The sequence below is a fragment of the Corvus moneduloides genome, chromosome 2 (genome assembly GCF_009650955.1).
Source record: "Corvus moneduloides isolate bCorMon1 chromosome 2, bCorMon1.pri, whole genome shotgun sequence".
In the NCBI taxonomy this organism is placed as follows: domain Eukaryota; kingdom Metazoa; phylum Chordata; class Aves; order Passeriformes; family Corvidae; genus Corvus; species Corvus moneduloides.
The window spans coordinates 90248645-90264711 of record NC_045477.1 but is presented as its reverse complement, the minus strand read 5'-3'; the positions used below and the strand labels follow the sequence as shown (position 1 = coordinate 90264711).

The 16067-nt window shown below is 43.4% G+C and overlaps 1 protein-coding gene across 2 annotated transcripts in view; it reads right to left on the bottom strand.

Annotated features, from left to right (window-relative positions):
• Positions 1-14355, bottom strand: part of ATP10A (ATPase phospholipid transporting 10A (putative)) — a 114182-nt gene extending 99827 nt beyond the window's left edge. Inside the window, exon 1 of one of the 2 annotated variants that reach the window (XM_032100299.1) lies at positions 13505-14355. In XM_032100299.1, coding sequence (XP_031956190.1) covers positions 13505-13947 — 443 coding nt within the window. In that variant the 5' untranslated portion in view covers positions 13948-14355. The remainder of the gene's footprint in view (positions 1-13504) is intronic. The other variant, XM_032100298.1, reaches the window with a different exon arrangement.
• Positions 14356-16067: the final 1712 nt, after the last annotated feature.

Below are 16067 nucleotides of genomic sequence, written 5' to 3'. Positions count from 1 at the left end.
TCTCCTGCAAATGTAAAACCAAGAGCAAAAGCTTGAACTGGCCAAAGCATAATCCCAGGACATGAAAAAAATACTGGATTTCCAATTTCTTGGCTGTTGTGTGTTGCCTGTTTTCAGTACCATGAAAACACTGGTTATGTTGGCCATGAGTTTCTGGACTCTGAACACCTGCAGAAAAAGACCTATCTCTGCTATTTTATCATGGCTCCCCAAAACCAGCTGTTTGCTGTCTACTGCTCACAGGATTCTTGATACAGCACAGCTATGCAATAAGACAGCTGTCCCAGCATACAAACTGCTAACTTGCTATGTGTGAAGCCACACTTTCTCTTGACAAGACAGCAAAACTGTCACCCTGGCCATTTTCTCTTGTACCTCTCCTGTTGTAAAGCACTCAACTGATACTTACAAAATGCCCTCTGCTTCCTTACAGAAAAACAACTATGACTCCATTCATATCCATTTAAAGACTTATTAAACTCCCAATCATATTTTTAATACTTTCTCAATTCAAGGACTGTTGATTTGATGGTGCCATATACAGCTGTAAACATGGTAACTTCAATATTTCTTCTTGATTAGTGTATGTAAACCAGGCTCAGAGACTCTTCTGAGGTGCAAAATAATCTTGAAACTCGAGTTGGAGACTTTTGTACTGAGAGCTGTACGGTGAGCTTTCCTCTCCAAGCAGTGTGACTGTGACAAGGCGTTATGTGCCTCACGCTGGCTGTCAATCCTTACTGAGCAGCTCAGAGATGCTCATCAGAGTCATTCTGTGGAGGGCTGAGCTCATGCCAACACAGCAGCATGCTGCAGCATCCATACAGACCCTGCAGGGTGGAATGAATGTACCTTTGAGTTCCTCACACAAGTCACCAGGGACTGCCCTAACACCAGAGACAGATGCACGCAGACGTCAAGTATGAAAGCCAGTGATGTTTAAGGCCATGGGAGGTGATCCTGTAAATCATAATGAAGGTCTGACTTGCAAAAAGTGTCTTATTTCTGAAAGCCAGGTGCAAAACTCATGGCTCAAATAGAACTCTCCTGCAGACTTCTTGCAGGGTAAACATTACTCTGGAACATGAACTGCTGATGCTGCTGCAAAACAAAGACGTTACTTTTTTTAAGCTTCGTAAAACTCCTAAGAATGTTGTGCTCCCTTCCTAAGAATTTAACAGCAGCTTTTTCACGTAAGTTCTCAGTAAAAATGAATTCAGATGGTAGAAATATAATAGAAGGATAACAACTTGCAGTAGCACTTGCTTACATCTGCTTCACCTGAATATCTTAAGCCTATATCCAGCTTGTTCCATTTGCTTTTCAACCCTGAATCATGAGTCTCCTGATAATTTGATCTGTGCTGATGTAGCAAATCGCACTTATTATCTATATGTCTTAAAAAAGAAAAAAAAAAGGAGTGTTTTGACAGGATTTTATTTCATACAATTTACCTTCTGATCCAAAGATATTAAGGAAACAGTGCTGCATTAACTGCCAGTAATGGGAATCATGGTTTACTATCAATTTGGTCACAGTTAAGCTGAAATAACACCCTCAAATTAAGCACAATCATGTAATTTGTATATGCATTTACTGAACATTTTTTTCTTACTGGGTTTTATCAGTCTAAGGACAATAAATTAGAGCAGGGCGCAGGGCTGCCCCCACCAGCTGTGCCCCATCCACACACAGAAAAATGTTAGTCATGTGAACTTGGCCACGTTTGAGCTGACAAAATCTGCTAAGAGACAGGACAGCACTCATGGCCCAAATTGCTTCCAGAGCAGCAAGCACCTCTGCATGGGGCTCTGAAGGTGTTGAGAAACACCAGCTGGGACAGCCATGATTCGTGCAGAATGTGTGCTGCATAAACACACCTTTTACAGCTGAGAGTTTTAAGAACTAGCATTCATGTAACCAACTGCATAGGAAGTCAGACTTAAAAAGAACCAAACAAACCTCTTTTTCTGGGTTTTGCCTCTTATTTGAGTTTGCATACCACCTTAGAGCTCCCATTAACTATATACAGGTGTGTAGCACAGCAATAAAAGTTACAGAAAACACTGACTGGGAACCTCTCCTTCACAGACTGTATTTTCATATTGTCCATGCTCCCAGTGGAATGAACTGCTGAGGAATCTAACTGGAACTCATGAGCTTCAAGAACAGGTCAGAAAGGAGTTAGACATCAATGAGGACACATCCTGAAGAAGACTTGGGCATCTGGGATGTATGTTCAGTAACTGGAAAAGTAAGAACTGTGCTCCCAAATGTTCAGCAATCAGGTTTGCATCTAATTTGAATACTGCTCAACTAGCCGGGACGATACATCACAGGTCTTAACCACTTCAGTCTCTACATTTGGTTGTCTTTCTGTACTTCCTACCAGTGGTAAAGAGTATGCCTGGTAGTTTTCTTGGTTAAAACTTTTTGGTAGGGTGCAGCACTGTCAACTCAGGCATGTTTTCTATAAATGCAAATAGTGGTTAAAAAAACAAAACCAAAAAAAACCCCCAAACTTGAAAACCTTTCTAGAAGTTGCCAGATAGGACAGCCGAAGGGAATGTTTTTACAACTAAGAGGCTGGATTCCATGCACAAAACAGCTATTTCTAGTGATAAAGCATAAAGGTTAAACAACTGAGGACAAGACTGCCAGATGTAAAATGGAAAGTTTCCAATTTAGGAGCAGCAGAGGAAGAACATGAATTAATATGGAACGACCAAATTAGCATTATAAAAATCCTCCAAGCCAAACCAAATGCCATTGAAAATAAACTCAGGAACCCTCCCCCTCTTCTGCTCCCTGCATTCCAAGGAGGACTGAATTTAGAACAACCATAGGGAATTTTAGAGAAATCTTACACTTAAATGCAGAGCAAAGGCTTTAAAAGTTAGAGACTGTATGTGCTTCAAAACCACTATTCTATGCTAGATTCTTCTTCAGTACTTCTGTTTAAAAGGAAATAAATATTCTGGACATAAGTTTTTGCATTAGTTTTATCCTTAGTGAAATTGGTAAAGATCAGGCTGATTCTTCCAACAGTTTTGAAACTGGGGTATTAAATGATAATTTCTACCTTTTTATTAACTGGATATAAAAACAAATAAACACACACACAAAACCAACAAAATAAAAACCACATTAACAACCAAACACTTTGCAAATACACAAAATCCACTGGCTGTTGGGTTTCCAACCTAGACTATATTTCAGTGCTAGCTTTGTTAGCTCTACATACTGAGATGCACTGTCAGTCTGGGGGTCCCATACTGCAATATTCTTTGCAGATTGCTCTCACTGGTCTCACACACATTTTTGTGGCATGAGCTGGCAGATGTCAGTCCACAGCGGTATTCCTCAAATTTAAGATATATCGTGGATTGTTCAGTCCATAAAATACTATTACAGACTTTTAAACTGGACTCATGGAACATGGGTGTAGCAGATTAAACATCAGCACTACTAGGCTGATGGTTGGCTCAGCTGTGGTACATCTTTTCTGTTGAGCTTGAATTTTAGAAAGCACAGGATCTGACAGCAAGAGGAACTTACACACACAGCCAGGATCCACAAAAAGCAGACATGCACTGAAAATAAATGGGACATACATGTAGGAAAAACCTGATAGGATTCAGTACATTTAAGCCTAAAAGGATCAGGAAGAGCAGAAGGTCAAATGCTGCAATTGGACAGATTTTAGGACTCTGAAGATAGCAAACAGTGGCATGACATCTTATGAAGCTTGCACCTCATATTGGCTACATGGTATATCTGCAAGAGCTTATGCTCCCATAGGGACGGACACTAAAATTCCAGCAGAGAAATTGGTAACCGCGGGTAAATCAGCAAAATTAGCAGAATAACTTCACCATTGATTCCTCTGATTCGATCCCTGATAACCTAGCAATATCACCTGCAGGTTTGAATATCTGAACCTACTGGGCAAAATCCAGAAGCCCAATAGCCCTATCTGATATTTATGAGACACCTGACAGTGAAGCCCCACTTTCATTCTTGCAACATCCATGATTATGTCAAACACACAACTGCCCTCTGCATTTCAGAGACACAGCTTGCAAAGTAATTTTATTAGTTGACCTAATATTTAGGTACATCCAGGCAAACAAAAGACAGAACTAGGAACCTCCTACCTTGTGTTTCAACACTCATCCCCAAAAGCTGAATCTGAAGTTAAAGAACAAATAAGACCCCCAAAATACCAAGATTCCCTACATTATGAGGACAGTCTGGAAAACTCCACAGAAATGCAAATGTAATCAGTCATTCAAAGAAGAAAACTATTTATTGACAACAACTAACCTCTTATATTGTTTCTCAACACTGCGATAGATGATATAAATACATTTCACAAGTATGAACAGTAAGTTAATGGCTATTGCTGAGGGCAGAACATGGCAAGAGATGAAACACTGGATGCTAGGTTATCCCCTTCACCTGACAGGTGAGTGTACTCACATCTGTGCTTCTTAAATAATAGTTCTTAAATAAATCATTAAGTATATTGAGCAGAACAGGCTACTTACTCTTCTACAGTCAAAAACCGTATGGCGTGTTAATTGACAGGAAGTAATATCTATCCCCTCTAAGTTTACTAATGGGATTTACCTTACCTGAACTTAGCTGTATAAGCAAGCCATCTAGTTGAGCTTCACCTGTATCATCACTGGAGAGAGGTAAGGAGCTCTTGATCCAAACTTACCCAAGGTAAGTGTCTCAAATAAGCTGGAAAGATTTCCTTCCCCAAACCATTCGATGCTCTCCACCAATTTTGGCACAAGTGTAGATGATTTGGTCAAGACTGGACATGTACCTTTTAGCTAAAAGACACATGAAATAAATCTCACCTCATGTTCCAGAAAGAATATTACAAATTCCTATAGGAAATACCTTTGTCAGATCAGAGAGGACCTAATTAGCACTTAAGAGGGCTTCTTGCAAGAGAGCTACAGTCACTGGCTCGCTACTGTTTACAGGGAAAGCAACTATTGGCATTTGCAGAAGAGTCAAGATATAAATCAGCGGCTCTGCTGGGAGATGGGTACCCCAGTCCATGCTTCTCTGATAAAACTGGAACCTAGGAGAGTGAAGGAAGGAAGACCTACATGCTCTCAAACATGCAGATAAAGTCAACATATGTCTTTATTCTGGTAAATGGTGTAAGATCAAGCTTTAGCTTCACAGCTCTGCACTTATACAGCAGAGGGAAGTATGGCAAGGAGAAGCTGACAATGAGAACATGGAAATCCTAAAAAGGGAGAAAAAGAAAATACAGGAACCATACAAATCTCCAAATGTAAGTGTAGGCCCACGCAAAAACAATGCACTACAACCGCAGAATCAGACTTAGGTTGATTATATTTGATTTCTTATCATCTACTTCTGCCCAAATAGGTTACATCTTTCTAATGTAGTTAATGAACTTTCTGCATCTCTAAGGGTTTGGCTGCTAAATCTGCCTGCTAAAATTGGTTCACTGACAAATTTTCCGAGGTATCTTATTCCATGTCTAGATATTGAGAATATACTCACTGATGTATTGACGTGACTGCTGTTCTGCACTTCCTTTGTTGGCGTCAGTATTTTGGGAGATTTCACAACAACTTTGCCAATGACTTGCTAGTCACACACACAAAATCAGCTAACATGGCCAAAACAGGCATATTCAGGTTGCTACTGCAAGGTGAAAAGACAGGGTCTGAGGCTACATGTACATGGCTGTGAGACCCAGAAAAAGCCCAGGAAGCGTAAGAAAATATAGAAAGATAAAAGACCTCTGCTTACAAAAGCTGACACTTCATCGTGGACTTTCTCTTTTTATTCAGAAAGTCGAAACTAAAACCTACATCAAAAATACAGAAATACCAAATATTCTGCAATAGTGTTCACACCCTCAGTGTTAATGTAACAGCACAGATATATAAGAACTGAAGTCAGTTGTCAGTCAAGGAGTTAAACTCTTCCTTGAAGTAGGTCAGTATTTCCAGACAACCAGAACATAAAAACAAAACAAGTGACCTCCCTGCCTGTTAAAACAAATCTCCAGCAGAGTCTGGGTTTATGAAATGACTGGGCATGATGCAAATGTTGGCCACTGAACTGAAGAGACTGGCCTACTTGTCACTCTAGAGAAATTGTGGTCAGACAAGAATAAAATTGTAACAAAATAGCACTGGAGATGGAAGATGTTTCCCATCCTTCAAAATGCAGCCTTGCCAGTTCAGGACTGTCCTTTAACCAACATAGCCTGAAGGATGTGGGCTGACCACGGCAGGGTTGTTCACCTGCAACCACTCTGAAACAGAGTTAAAACACTGCTCCTGCTGGAGCAAAGAACAAGATGGTGGTTTCCCAGCTCAGAAGGACTAGCTATCCCCAGCAGCCCACAGGACAGAACACCCTACTAGCTGGATGGCTAGCCTGATTTGGACAGGCTGTGTATGTGTATCCTTGAAAGAGTAAAAAAGAGAAAGATGTTCCTCTCAGCTCACATCTTACAGGCACTGTAAGCTCTTACTTTGAAGCCCCCTCATTCCCACTTCCTGTACACACAGCAAGGATTAAACCAATTCACTCAGGAACATGCAGGTCATCTCCAACTAAATCTGAGGTTTGCTTTATCTAATTTTTTCAGAATCAAAGATACATTTGGAAACGTACATTTTCTCAGTGGATCTCAATATTAGGGCTATTAAATCTCCTCCTTTGCACTTCTCCCCTGCACACCAGCACTAGCACCTGCTTAGGAGAAGCTGTAAGCTAGCATATTTCACAAATATGCATTGTGGCTGAATTTTGGGTGTGAGTCAACTTTTGTGCTTGATGTGCAACCGAGGAAGCTGCTGCCCATAACTACACAAATTTACCCATGAGAGGCAAGTGTCCTGGCTTTTAGCAGGCTCCTCACTTTATGCCATTCACTGAAATGCACTCTCCCTGGCCCAGTGCATGGAGAATCTGTCTTGCTTCCACGTTCTGGTGAGGCAGTGCTGGCGGGTACAAATCACATTTCTGCTGTGGATCACTTCTGGGTACAAACATGACTGGCTGCTACCACAGCTGCGTTAGTAACAACTCCCAAATTGAGAACACTAAGGCTGAAGGTAAGCCATGCAAACTGGTTCACCTCCACAACTATGTGAAGTGAAACAAATTGTTCTGCTTTTCATGAACTTAATTGCTTTCAATACATGCAATTGCTAAAACCAAGCCTGCACAGCATAAATCCTGCAGACTGGGTGTAATCCTGAAGCTGTGCACTTGGCTTCCCAGCTGCATTGACCTTACTGTGTCCATACACAAAAAGCACAACATTCCCAAAAGGCCTGGTGTTGCGGGGAAGAGGAGAGGCACCCCTTAGACTGCTCTTACACAGAGTAACTATTCTGCAAATTGGAAGCATGCTGGATTACACAGCAGGGAGATGTGGCAATCTGACTTCTCCCTGTGCTATGTCAAGGTAAGCAACCTGCCCATCCATAAGGGTTGTGTAAGCCTGGAGGAGGTACCTGTAAAAGTCCTGCCCAGTGGCAGGGACCCTTCTTCTTTCTCCAATTATTACTTCTGGAGGATTGATCTGCTTGTGAGAGGAACGTCCTGACTAAGTTATGCCATGCTAACTAGTGAGCAGTTCCATAAACATTGATTTTTGCATGGCTGTCATGGGTTTCAACTCTGGTTTTCAGTTCCACTGACTACGTGACACATGGTGGAAGGTGGAATCACAATTATCAGGCAGAGCTGAACAGTACACACAATTCTCTTGTGTATTTTCTTTGGAAATGCACTCTGACAGAAACAAATAGAGCTGTTACTCTTTTGGCTACCTCCAACAATAATCATGGTCTCAAGTTAATAAAGACACAAAACAACAAGTAGATCTTCACACAAGGTGGCCACCTATAATTCTGGGCTATGGTCTGCTTAGCACAAGAGATTATGGTGTCTCTCTGGAGTGTGGTGTATAACAGAAAAAATTGATTTGGGGACATCACCAGGTCTTTCAGTGGAGATAAACAGCATCTTCTTTGGCAGTCAGCCAGAGGCATGTGAAATAGCCGACAACAGTTCTCATGACATCCAATACAAATGAAAGAGCTTAGTAACAAGAGGCAAGCATTTTTCTTTTCCAATAGAGAAGCTCAGGCACTTAGAAAATTTACCCTACACGGAATAGCAAATAAACTGTATACATACAGTTGGACAGAGAGACGGGTTGTCCTGCGCATTCCAGCTGGCTACATCTCAGAAGATTAGCACAGATGTCCCTTGCTACTTGGATAAACTCTACTGGAGAATAAAACTGCTCACTATCAGTCTAACAGAGGAGCCTCTACTACATTGCTCACTGAGTTTACTCACTGCCATCCTGGCTCAAACTGAAGTGAAGGGCAAAGACAGTAAGATGAACAGAGAGGCATCTTTCTGAAACTCAGGGAAGGAATACTGACTTCACCAACAGATTCAGACCACTACTTCCTGCTTTCAGCTTTTTATGCACCAAATTCACTCACAGAGGAAACTGAGTAATCCCAGGTAGTTTCCTTTTGAATCACTTCTAGTGACATTTGTGTTCTGGAAGGGAGACAAGCTTGTTTCTTCTAGTGAGAAATGTCTTACCTGCCAGCACATTTTGGGACAAGAAGCTGCTCTTGACTATGGTAGCAGTGGGAGATATTCACAACCTAATTCCTCAGAGACTGGTGTTGCCAGCAAAATAAGGCACCTAAGAAGTGAAGTGGTTGCAAGCAAGTCATCATCTGGCTGTTTCTGAGGCCATGAGTGGGATCTACCATGGCTTTGTGAGGATTTGGTAATACTGCTGCATCTTTTTCCTCCAAGGCTGGAATTGCTTTCACAGGTGAGTTGACAAAGAGAAGAAAGAAGTGTATTTTTGAAACTATAGTAAATGTCGCCCACATCACACTCTCTTCTCTCCTCCCCAGTCAGTTTTGCAGAAAGAAATTAACATTTAATGCAAAACCGCCTGCTTTGATAGCTGTCTGAATGCCCCATTAAACATTTTCCACACCTCAGGGGTGACAAGTATCCAGTCATAAATTGCAATTTGTCATGGATTTTCTAAGTCACAGGTTGACACGAGAAGCAGTTATCACTCTTTCATCAGTATGCAGAGGCATTACAGTTTTTAGCAATACTCTTTGATAGACATGGTAAGGGTTAGAGAGTAGATTTAAAAGACAAAGCCCTTTGGTTTTGAACATACGGCTCCTAGAAAAATGTTAGCAGAGATTATTTCACCAGCACAGCCCCGAGACAGTAATAAAATGTAATTCCCTGATGGACAAGTGTTATTATTTGTTGTGATTGTAGTTATCCCTATTCATCTTCTATTTACATGTCATGTAAACATATACCATATTTTGTATCAGCACACTGAAATCAAAGCTTCTGCCCCAGCCACAAATTTAGTTCTATCAAATATTTAACAGCAGACATTTACATGTGCAATCCACGACTCCAATGAGAGCCAGTGAGCACTGGAGGACAGTAACTGCAAAGAAAAATGTCACCCTTCCATCCTCCCAAGTCCAACACTAACACAGATTTTGCTGTGAAGATTGCAAATTTGTAATTTCCAGTCTTCAACCTCAATCCCTGGGCAATAGAAATGAGGAAGAGGAACAAAGAGAGGAGTCTAAGGTGATCACAGGTTTGCAAAAACAATTTTCTGCAGGCTAGGCTCTAATGCCTTTGTAACTTCCCTCCATTTAAATCAACTAAGAGTTTTGGCTGTCATCCAGCATTCCTAGCTTAAGCACCTGTACAGAACTGAAATTCTAGGTGACCTGTGAAACCGTCCTCCTAAAGTAAGTGCCTCATTTCCTCTGTATTGCCAAATGAGAGAGGTGCCCTAAAGGCCTGTGGAGAGAGGTCCTATTAGCTCCTCTTGGCTAAGAAATCTTCCTCAAGACCCTGTCTGCTCTTACAGACAGACCTGCTAAGTCCATCACAGAGCAACGCAAGTCTGCAATTCTCCTGTGTGTTTCACTCCTTGACATAAGCTGCCAATTTAAACTCAACAGCTTCTTTCAATTTATTCAAAGAATCAGGTCTTTTCCCTTTTCATCTGACTCTAGAAAGCAATAATTTTCTGAGGTATTTTCCACTCTCCACCACATCCAGGATTTCTAAATGAAAACTGTCTTCTTTCTGTCAAAACAAGCTGCATCTCTCTTAAACTTCTTACTTTAGGTTGCATCATCCTTTGCTGTTTTGTTGTCTCATAAGTGTTGCCAACTCTGCGTCACAGAGTCATTGATTCCACAGTGGCTGTATGAGAATGGGTCATCTGAGTCCACTGGACAGGCAGGAGGAAGAAGGCCAGCTGTCAAGCAGTCAGCATACCAGGAGAATAGCATTTTCACCCAGATCAGTTCTTGACACGATCTGCCTGTGTAGGCTGTGCCAGAGCACCAGCCAGGAGACACTGCAGGGGTCGTGTAGAACCTCCTCCTGATGCGCTGCCCTAGGCTCTGCCTACTCCTGCATTCTGTCCTGTAGGTTTTGCATCACTAAATGCTGCTTGTACCTAACAGAGGACAGGTACTTCAGCAGCCAGGAAAGCACGTATGGATTACACATAAAAAGGATACATGACAGAACACATAGTATCCTACTTGAATCTTTACTTGGTCACTAAATAACATGGAACATGAGACAGAGGGCTTTTCTCTACTACTGAAGCAAACGTCCCAGTCTCCATTTGCTGACTGTTACAATTCAACGTTATTTTGCTGTAGTGTGTTTGAACGCTGTAGTCTGTGTTTGAGGTGGCTCTAGCAGCTGTGTTGAAGGCTGGCAGGAAAGGGAGCCCATCACAGCACAGAGTCCTGGAAGTCAGATACATCCCGTCCTGCAGAAGGCCTCTTTCCAAGTTATGAAATACTGACCAGCAAGAGAAGAGTTACTGCTCCCTGACAGTCCTAGGGGAACACAGGACTGCAGCTATGTTCATTAACCTACAGCAGCATTTCTATCAAGGACAGCATTTGCATCAAAGTCTACCAAAAGGAAGTGGCAAGTAGGGGGAGGGAGAGACAGAGAGAGTCTGGTCTGCTCAAAAGGTAGTAAAACTGATAAGGGATCAGCATTAAATCGATGTGAGGAGAAAGCTGTCATTTATTACTTCCTTATGTGACATGCTTCAACATTTTTCCAGAAACAAAGAGACTAAGGAAACAAAGAAGTCAGGATCAATCCCTTGTGTTTCTCCTGGCATGACACCTTTCTAAGAAAACAGCTTTTCTGAACTCACGCCCAGCAACTTCAATGACCTTGATATAAATCTCTCAACCTTGGTACCCCGTCACTCAAGTAAGCAGGAATCTTAGCTCTTATCTGCAGAAGTAGCAAGTTTCTAGTCCCATCTTGCTCACTGGAGCTGGAGTGTGTTTAAAAAGGTGAAGTTTAAAAAAAGCTACAAAAGAAGAAAAAGTGGGCAGATTAAAAACATGTGAGCAAATTACTTTAACCGCATGTTTTGATTGTATTTTTCAATTGTGGGAGGGAAGCTTTCCCTAGGGACTGCTGGAAGGTGAAAATAGGTGAGCTGCTGCTGGGAACCACGCTTGTGTGGTGGGCTGTTAAGCACACACCGTTCAGCTCTGCATCCAGCCAGAAAGCTGTGCCTGAATAGGTGATAGAGCTCACACACTTCCATGTTTGCCACCCCACAAGGATTTGGCCGACATGTGCCTTTGATGCCAATGCAAAGGAAAACCACTCCCAAATTATCTGTGTAAGTGTCACTCAGCAGCAATCTAAACTCTGCAGTAAAAGGAACAATTCTGACTTACTCTGCAATAGTACAAGCATTACAAAGGGCAGTGCACTTAGCTGGGACTCACAAAAGACCACAAGAGATATTAACATCAAAGCCTTTTCCCATAGTCATGTCTACTTTTTTGGCAGCAGAGAGGGATATGGAAAATTGCTGGGGGAAAAACATTCCAGAATTAATATCCCAGTACTGGTATTTGTTAATATTTTGAACATCTTCTGCAACAGGCACTTACTGCTTTTCAACCTAGGAGACACAAGAGCTTATTTCTAAACTGATTTTTTTTGGAAAAGGTTAGATTAACCATCCTTATTAGCATTATTTTACTTTCTGCATGAATAGCCCCTTACAAGACCTCCTGCAATCCATCTTCCTCAACACCAGAAGTGGTCAGAGTTAAGGACAGCTACAGACAAGCAAGGCAGTAGGCACAGGTATAGGTTAGCAGTAACTACGAGTGTGATTTGACTGGATTGGTTTTGGCTTAGTTTACAGAAATAAGGCCATTTTACTTGTGTTTTCATGCATGCATATCTACTGGTGGAGGAATATCCCTGGGTGAGATTTCTTACATGATACCAGTTTGTGAAATAACAAGCTGAGTCTGCTGATGTTGGAAATGCAGCCTTTTCCGAGTTCTTTTTCAGTGTGTTTTTTTTTCACATGCCTTTCTTGCAATAGGAGAGTTGCTCTGTCTTGTGCTTACGTCAGCCCAGAAGACCCTCCCAGACAAGTCTGTGGAATCAGAGTGTAAGCTTCTTGGCACGTGTTTCATTTCTGTTAGACTTAGAAACATCAGAAATGAAACTAAAATCTGATTTCTCAGAAAATATATCCTTCTTTCATTCCCCAGGAAACCTTAGCCTTGGACTACTAAGAGATGACTCACACTATGAGGAAAGCAAAACAAAAATTTTGTAAAGCTGGCTTCTAAGAACATAAATGTTAATGCAAAAGTCATTTCAGTGTGATTTACAAATACCACAGAAGTGCTCTATATGTATTGTCCAGATCATTAGAAAAACTAATCCTGAGAGACATAAATGACCTAATGCTCCATCACAAGCACTGGGAAACAGCAAAGTCACAGGGAATGATGACATTTGAGATGATCAATAAAAAACATTCGCTTAAAAGTAAATGTCCAATGGAAAGACTGGCTCATTCTTTAGAAAGACAAAGTTTGGGCTCGCTAATTTCACGTGTCATGAAATCTCACAGACCTAAATGAAATTCAGAAGCCTCTGGCCTCTATCCTTCCTTCACTCATTGAAGATTTAATAGGAGATTGCATGAGTTCTCATGTTACTATAAGGAAATTAATACCATAAACTATACATGAATGTAATTTACAGCTCACACTGTAAATTGTGAGCTGTCAAACTGTGTGTTTGCATGAAGTGATTTACTGTGGGACCCCACCTGTCAGAATGGATTCACTTTCACCTGTAGGTACAGGACTGTATGAACTCCCGCAGTTCTGAGTTAAGAGTTGGGAGACACGGGCAACTGGAAGTTTCTTCGCCCTTGAAGTGGAAATGAAAGCCCTCCACAATGGACCTGCTCACTGCCCTGTGTCCTCACTTCTGCTGGCCTGAGTCCTGGTGCCCGGCGGGACCCCAGCGCGGGCTGCCACCACGGCGCTGCCGTCCCCTGCACTCACCCGCCCTGCCTCACCTGCTGTACACCAGGCACTCCATGTGGTTGATCTCCTTGTCGGAGCGGTAGCGGCTGTAATCCTCCCAGAGGTCCTTGATGGCGGTGACCGCCAAGATGAAGAGCACGGGGGCCAAGGCCAGCTCCGGCTGGAAGGCATTGACGGCTGGCACGAAGTTGAGGAGGGCGATGAACACAAAGTAGACGTTGGCCAGGCGGTGGAACTGCTCAAAGAGGTTCTTGGGCAGGAAGGACAATGCCGTGTACTTGGTGGTCTTGAGGCGGTTGCAGGCCAGGACCGTCCTCCTGGACTTCTCTGTCTCGGCCTCAGGTAACAGCAGGCTGGAGCGCACCAGCCGCGTCTTACTCTCCTTCTTCTTCCTCCGCCTCCTCTTCCTCTGTCTCTCCTTCCCCTCCGGCAGCACCTGGGGCGCTCCCTCTCCTCCTGCCGTGCCCTGGGACATCGCTGCCGCCCCGTGTCCTCGCCCGGACAGCGCGGGCAGCTCCCACGGCCAGGCACGGCCCTAAGTTATCATCCTCCGCCGCCCGCCACGGCTCTCCTTTCCTCTTCCCCTCCGGGGGCGGGCGGGGGGAGGAGGGCTGTCTCGAACCCGCTCCTAGCCGCTCTGCCGGGACCTCTCTCGCTTTCTCCTCCTCCTGCTGGCTCGGGGAGGGGACGTGGGCAGGCGGGGAGCCGAGCCCTCCGCCCGCGGGCCTCTCTCCGTCCCGGGCGCGGGGGATGCGGGCAGGGCCGGGGGAGAGGGAAACGGGAGCGGCCCTTCCGCGCACAGCCTGCCCCTAGCGCCGTCCCGTGCCGTGCCGTGCCGGCGTAGGGACCCGGGAGGACACTATCGGCGGCTTATGACTTGTAGTTACGTGTGGGAAGAGGAAAGAGGTTCGAGTGAGGAAAGAGAAAATTCCCACTGAAGCGTCGGCGCTGCGCTTTATCCACGGTGCCCCAGCAGCAGCTGGTGGGAGTTTTTACCAGCTGACTCACGGCGAAACACTCCACTTTCTGCCTGAATCCGTGTGCCACGTTTATACCCATCCCTGTGCTTAGCATGGGAGATAGAGGACATAATCTCCCAGCTCCTCACGTCTGTCTGGTACGCCAGACAGTCTGTTGGTGGCGGCCATGGTGCTTTGGGACAACCGCAAACGGGGCAACCAAAAAAATGACGTTTCCGATGGAAAGCATTAGGCACTGCCCCCCCCCACACGCCCTGGCAGTGGTGTGGTGTAATGCACGTTTGCCTCTGAGGGTTTTTCTATTCCCTTGTGGTAGGGTAGGTCTTTCCAGCAAGGATTGGAAAATGCCAGTCTCTTGCTCTGAGGTTTTACGCCCTGCACTTTCTGGAGAAAGATACGGTTACGGGTCATGATGGACAGGCAAGAAATACAGAAGAGAAGATAATCTAGATCGAAATATTTAGTCTAAAGTCTCAAGTAAAGAAATGTAGTAAATAAATGCAGAGATTTAAAGAACAAATAATAAGAGAGTAAATAATTGCTATTGAGTGTGACATGAGTCTTTACAGCATCACTTTAGGTTGGGATTTAAGAGCAGACCCTTTGGATATGGGATTCCTCAGGCAGCATGAAAGGCTGCCACAGGTCGCTCCAGGCTGTGTCTAAACTAAAATGCACAGATGCATTGTATGGTGGGACCCTTTGTCCTGATCCTATGATATCCCAAGGTGGGATCATATTGAGTACAAAAGGAAGCCCTTTATACCTGTCAGCATGTTTCTTGTTGTCACAGAAAACAGGCATAAAGTATAAACATCTAGTCTTGGTATGAGGTCAGGACAGGACTGGGGCATCTTCTGGGGAAAGTACCTAGTCCCACAACTCAGATGCTGCCATGACAAATTCTGCGAAGACCAGGAAGTGAAAGCCATTACCTGAGCCTCACAGCCTGTATGTAGTGCTATGTTTCCATCCTTCCTTCTCCCATTTTCGGTATGTTTGTAATTGCTCTTCAAAGCGTCCAGTTAGTTATGAACCTTTTTCAGGCCATGAGGCACTAGGTGAATACTAGTTCAGCACATGACCTGATACTGCTACTGTGTGAAGCCACAAACCCTTTACCAATCCTGCTGTCAGCTCTTCTGATGCTACTTCAAACTTAGCAGGAATTTCCTGGTTTTCTCGGCTCTTGGAATATTGAAACAACAAGGTTTTACTTAGTGCAAGGGAAAAGGGAAAATTGGCCTTTTTTTTTTTTTTTAAAAGTGTACTTCTTTGTTGATAAGGGAAAAAAGTATAAAATGTTAAGAGGGAAAAAAAGAGAAAAATTTAAAAAGCCCTCCCAATTTAAATTTTCTGTGTTAGTTTTGTTTTGTTTTGTTTTATTTGTTTGTTTGCTTACACTTGGGGTTAACAAAGGGTAAACTGGAATGAACAAATATCCTTTTCCTGTGCTTTGGAAATGCTGGAATGGGATGAGGAGGACATTTTATCATTGTGCAATATTCCCATAAACTGAGCTTCACTCGTCCAAGGGCTCCTTGCAGGCAGCAGTGGATACTCCAAAAGTGAATTGCTGGACTTTCTGCCACTGGCCTGCCAACCTCTGCAGCCC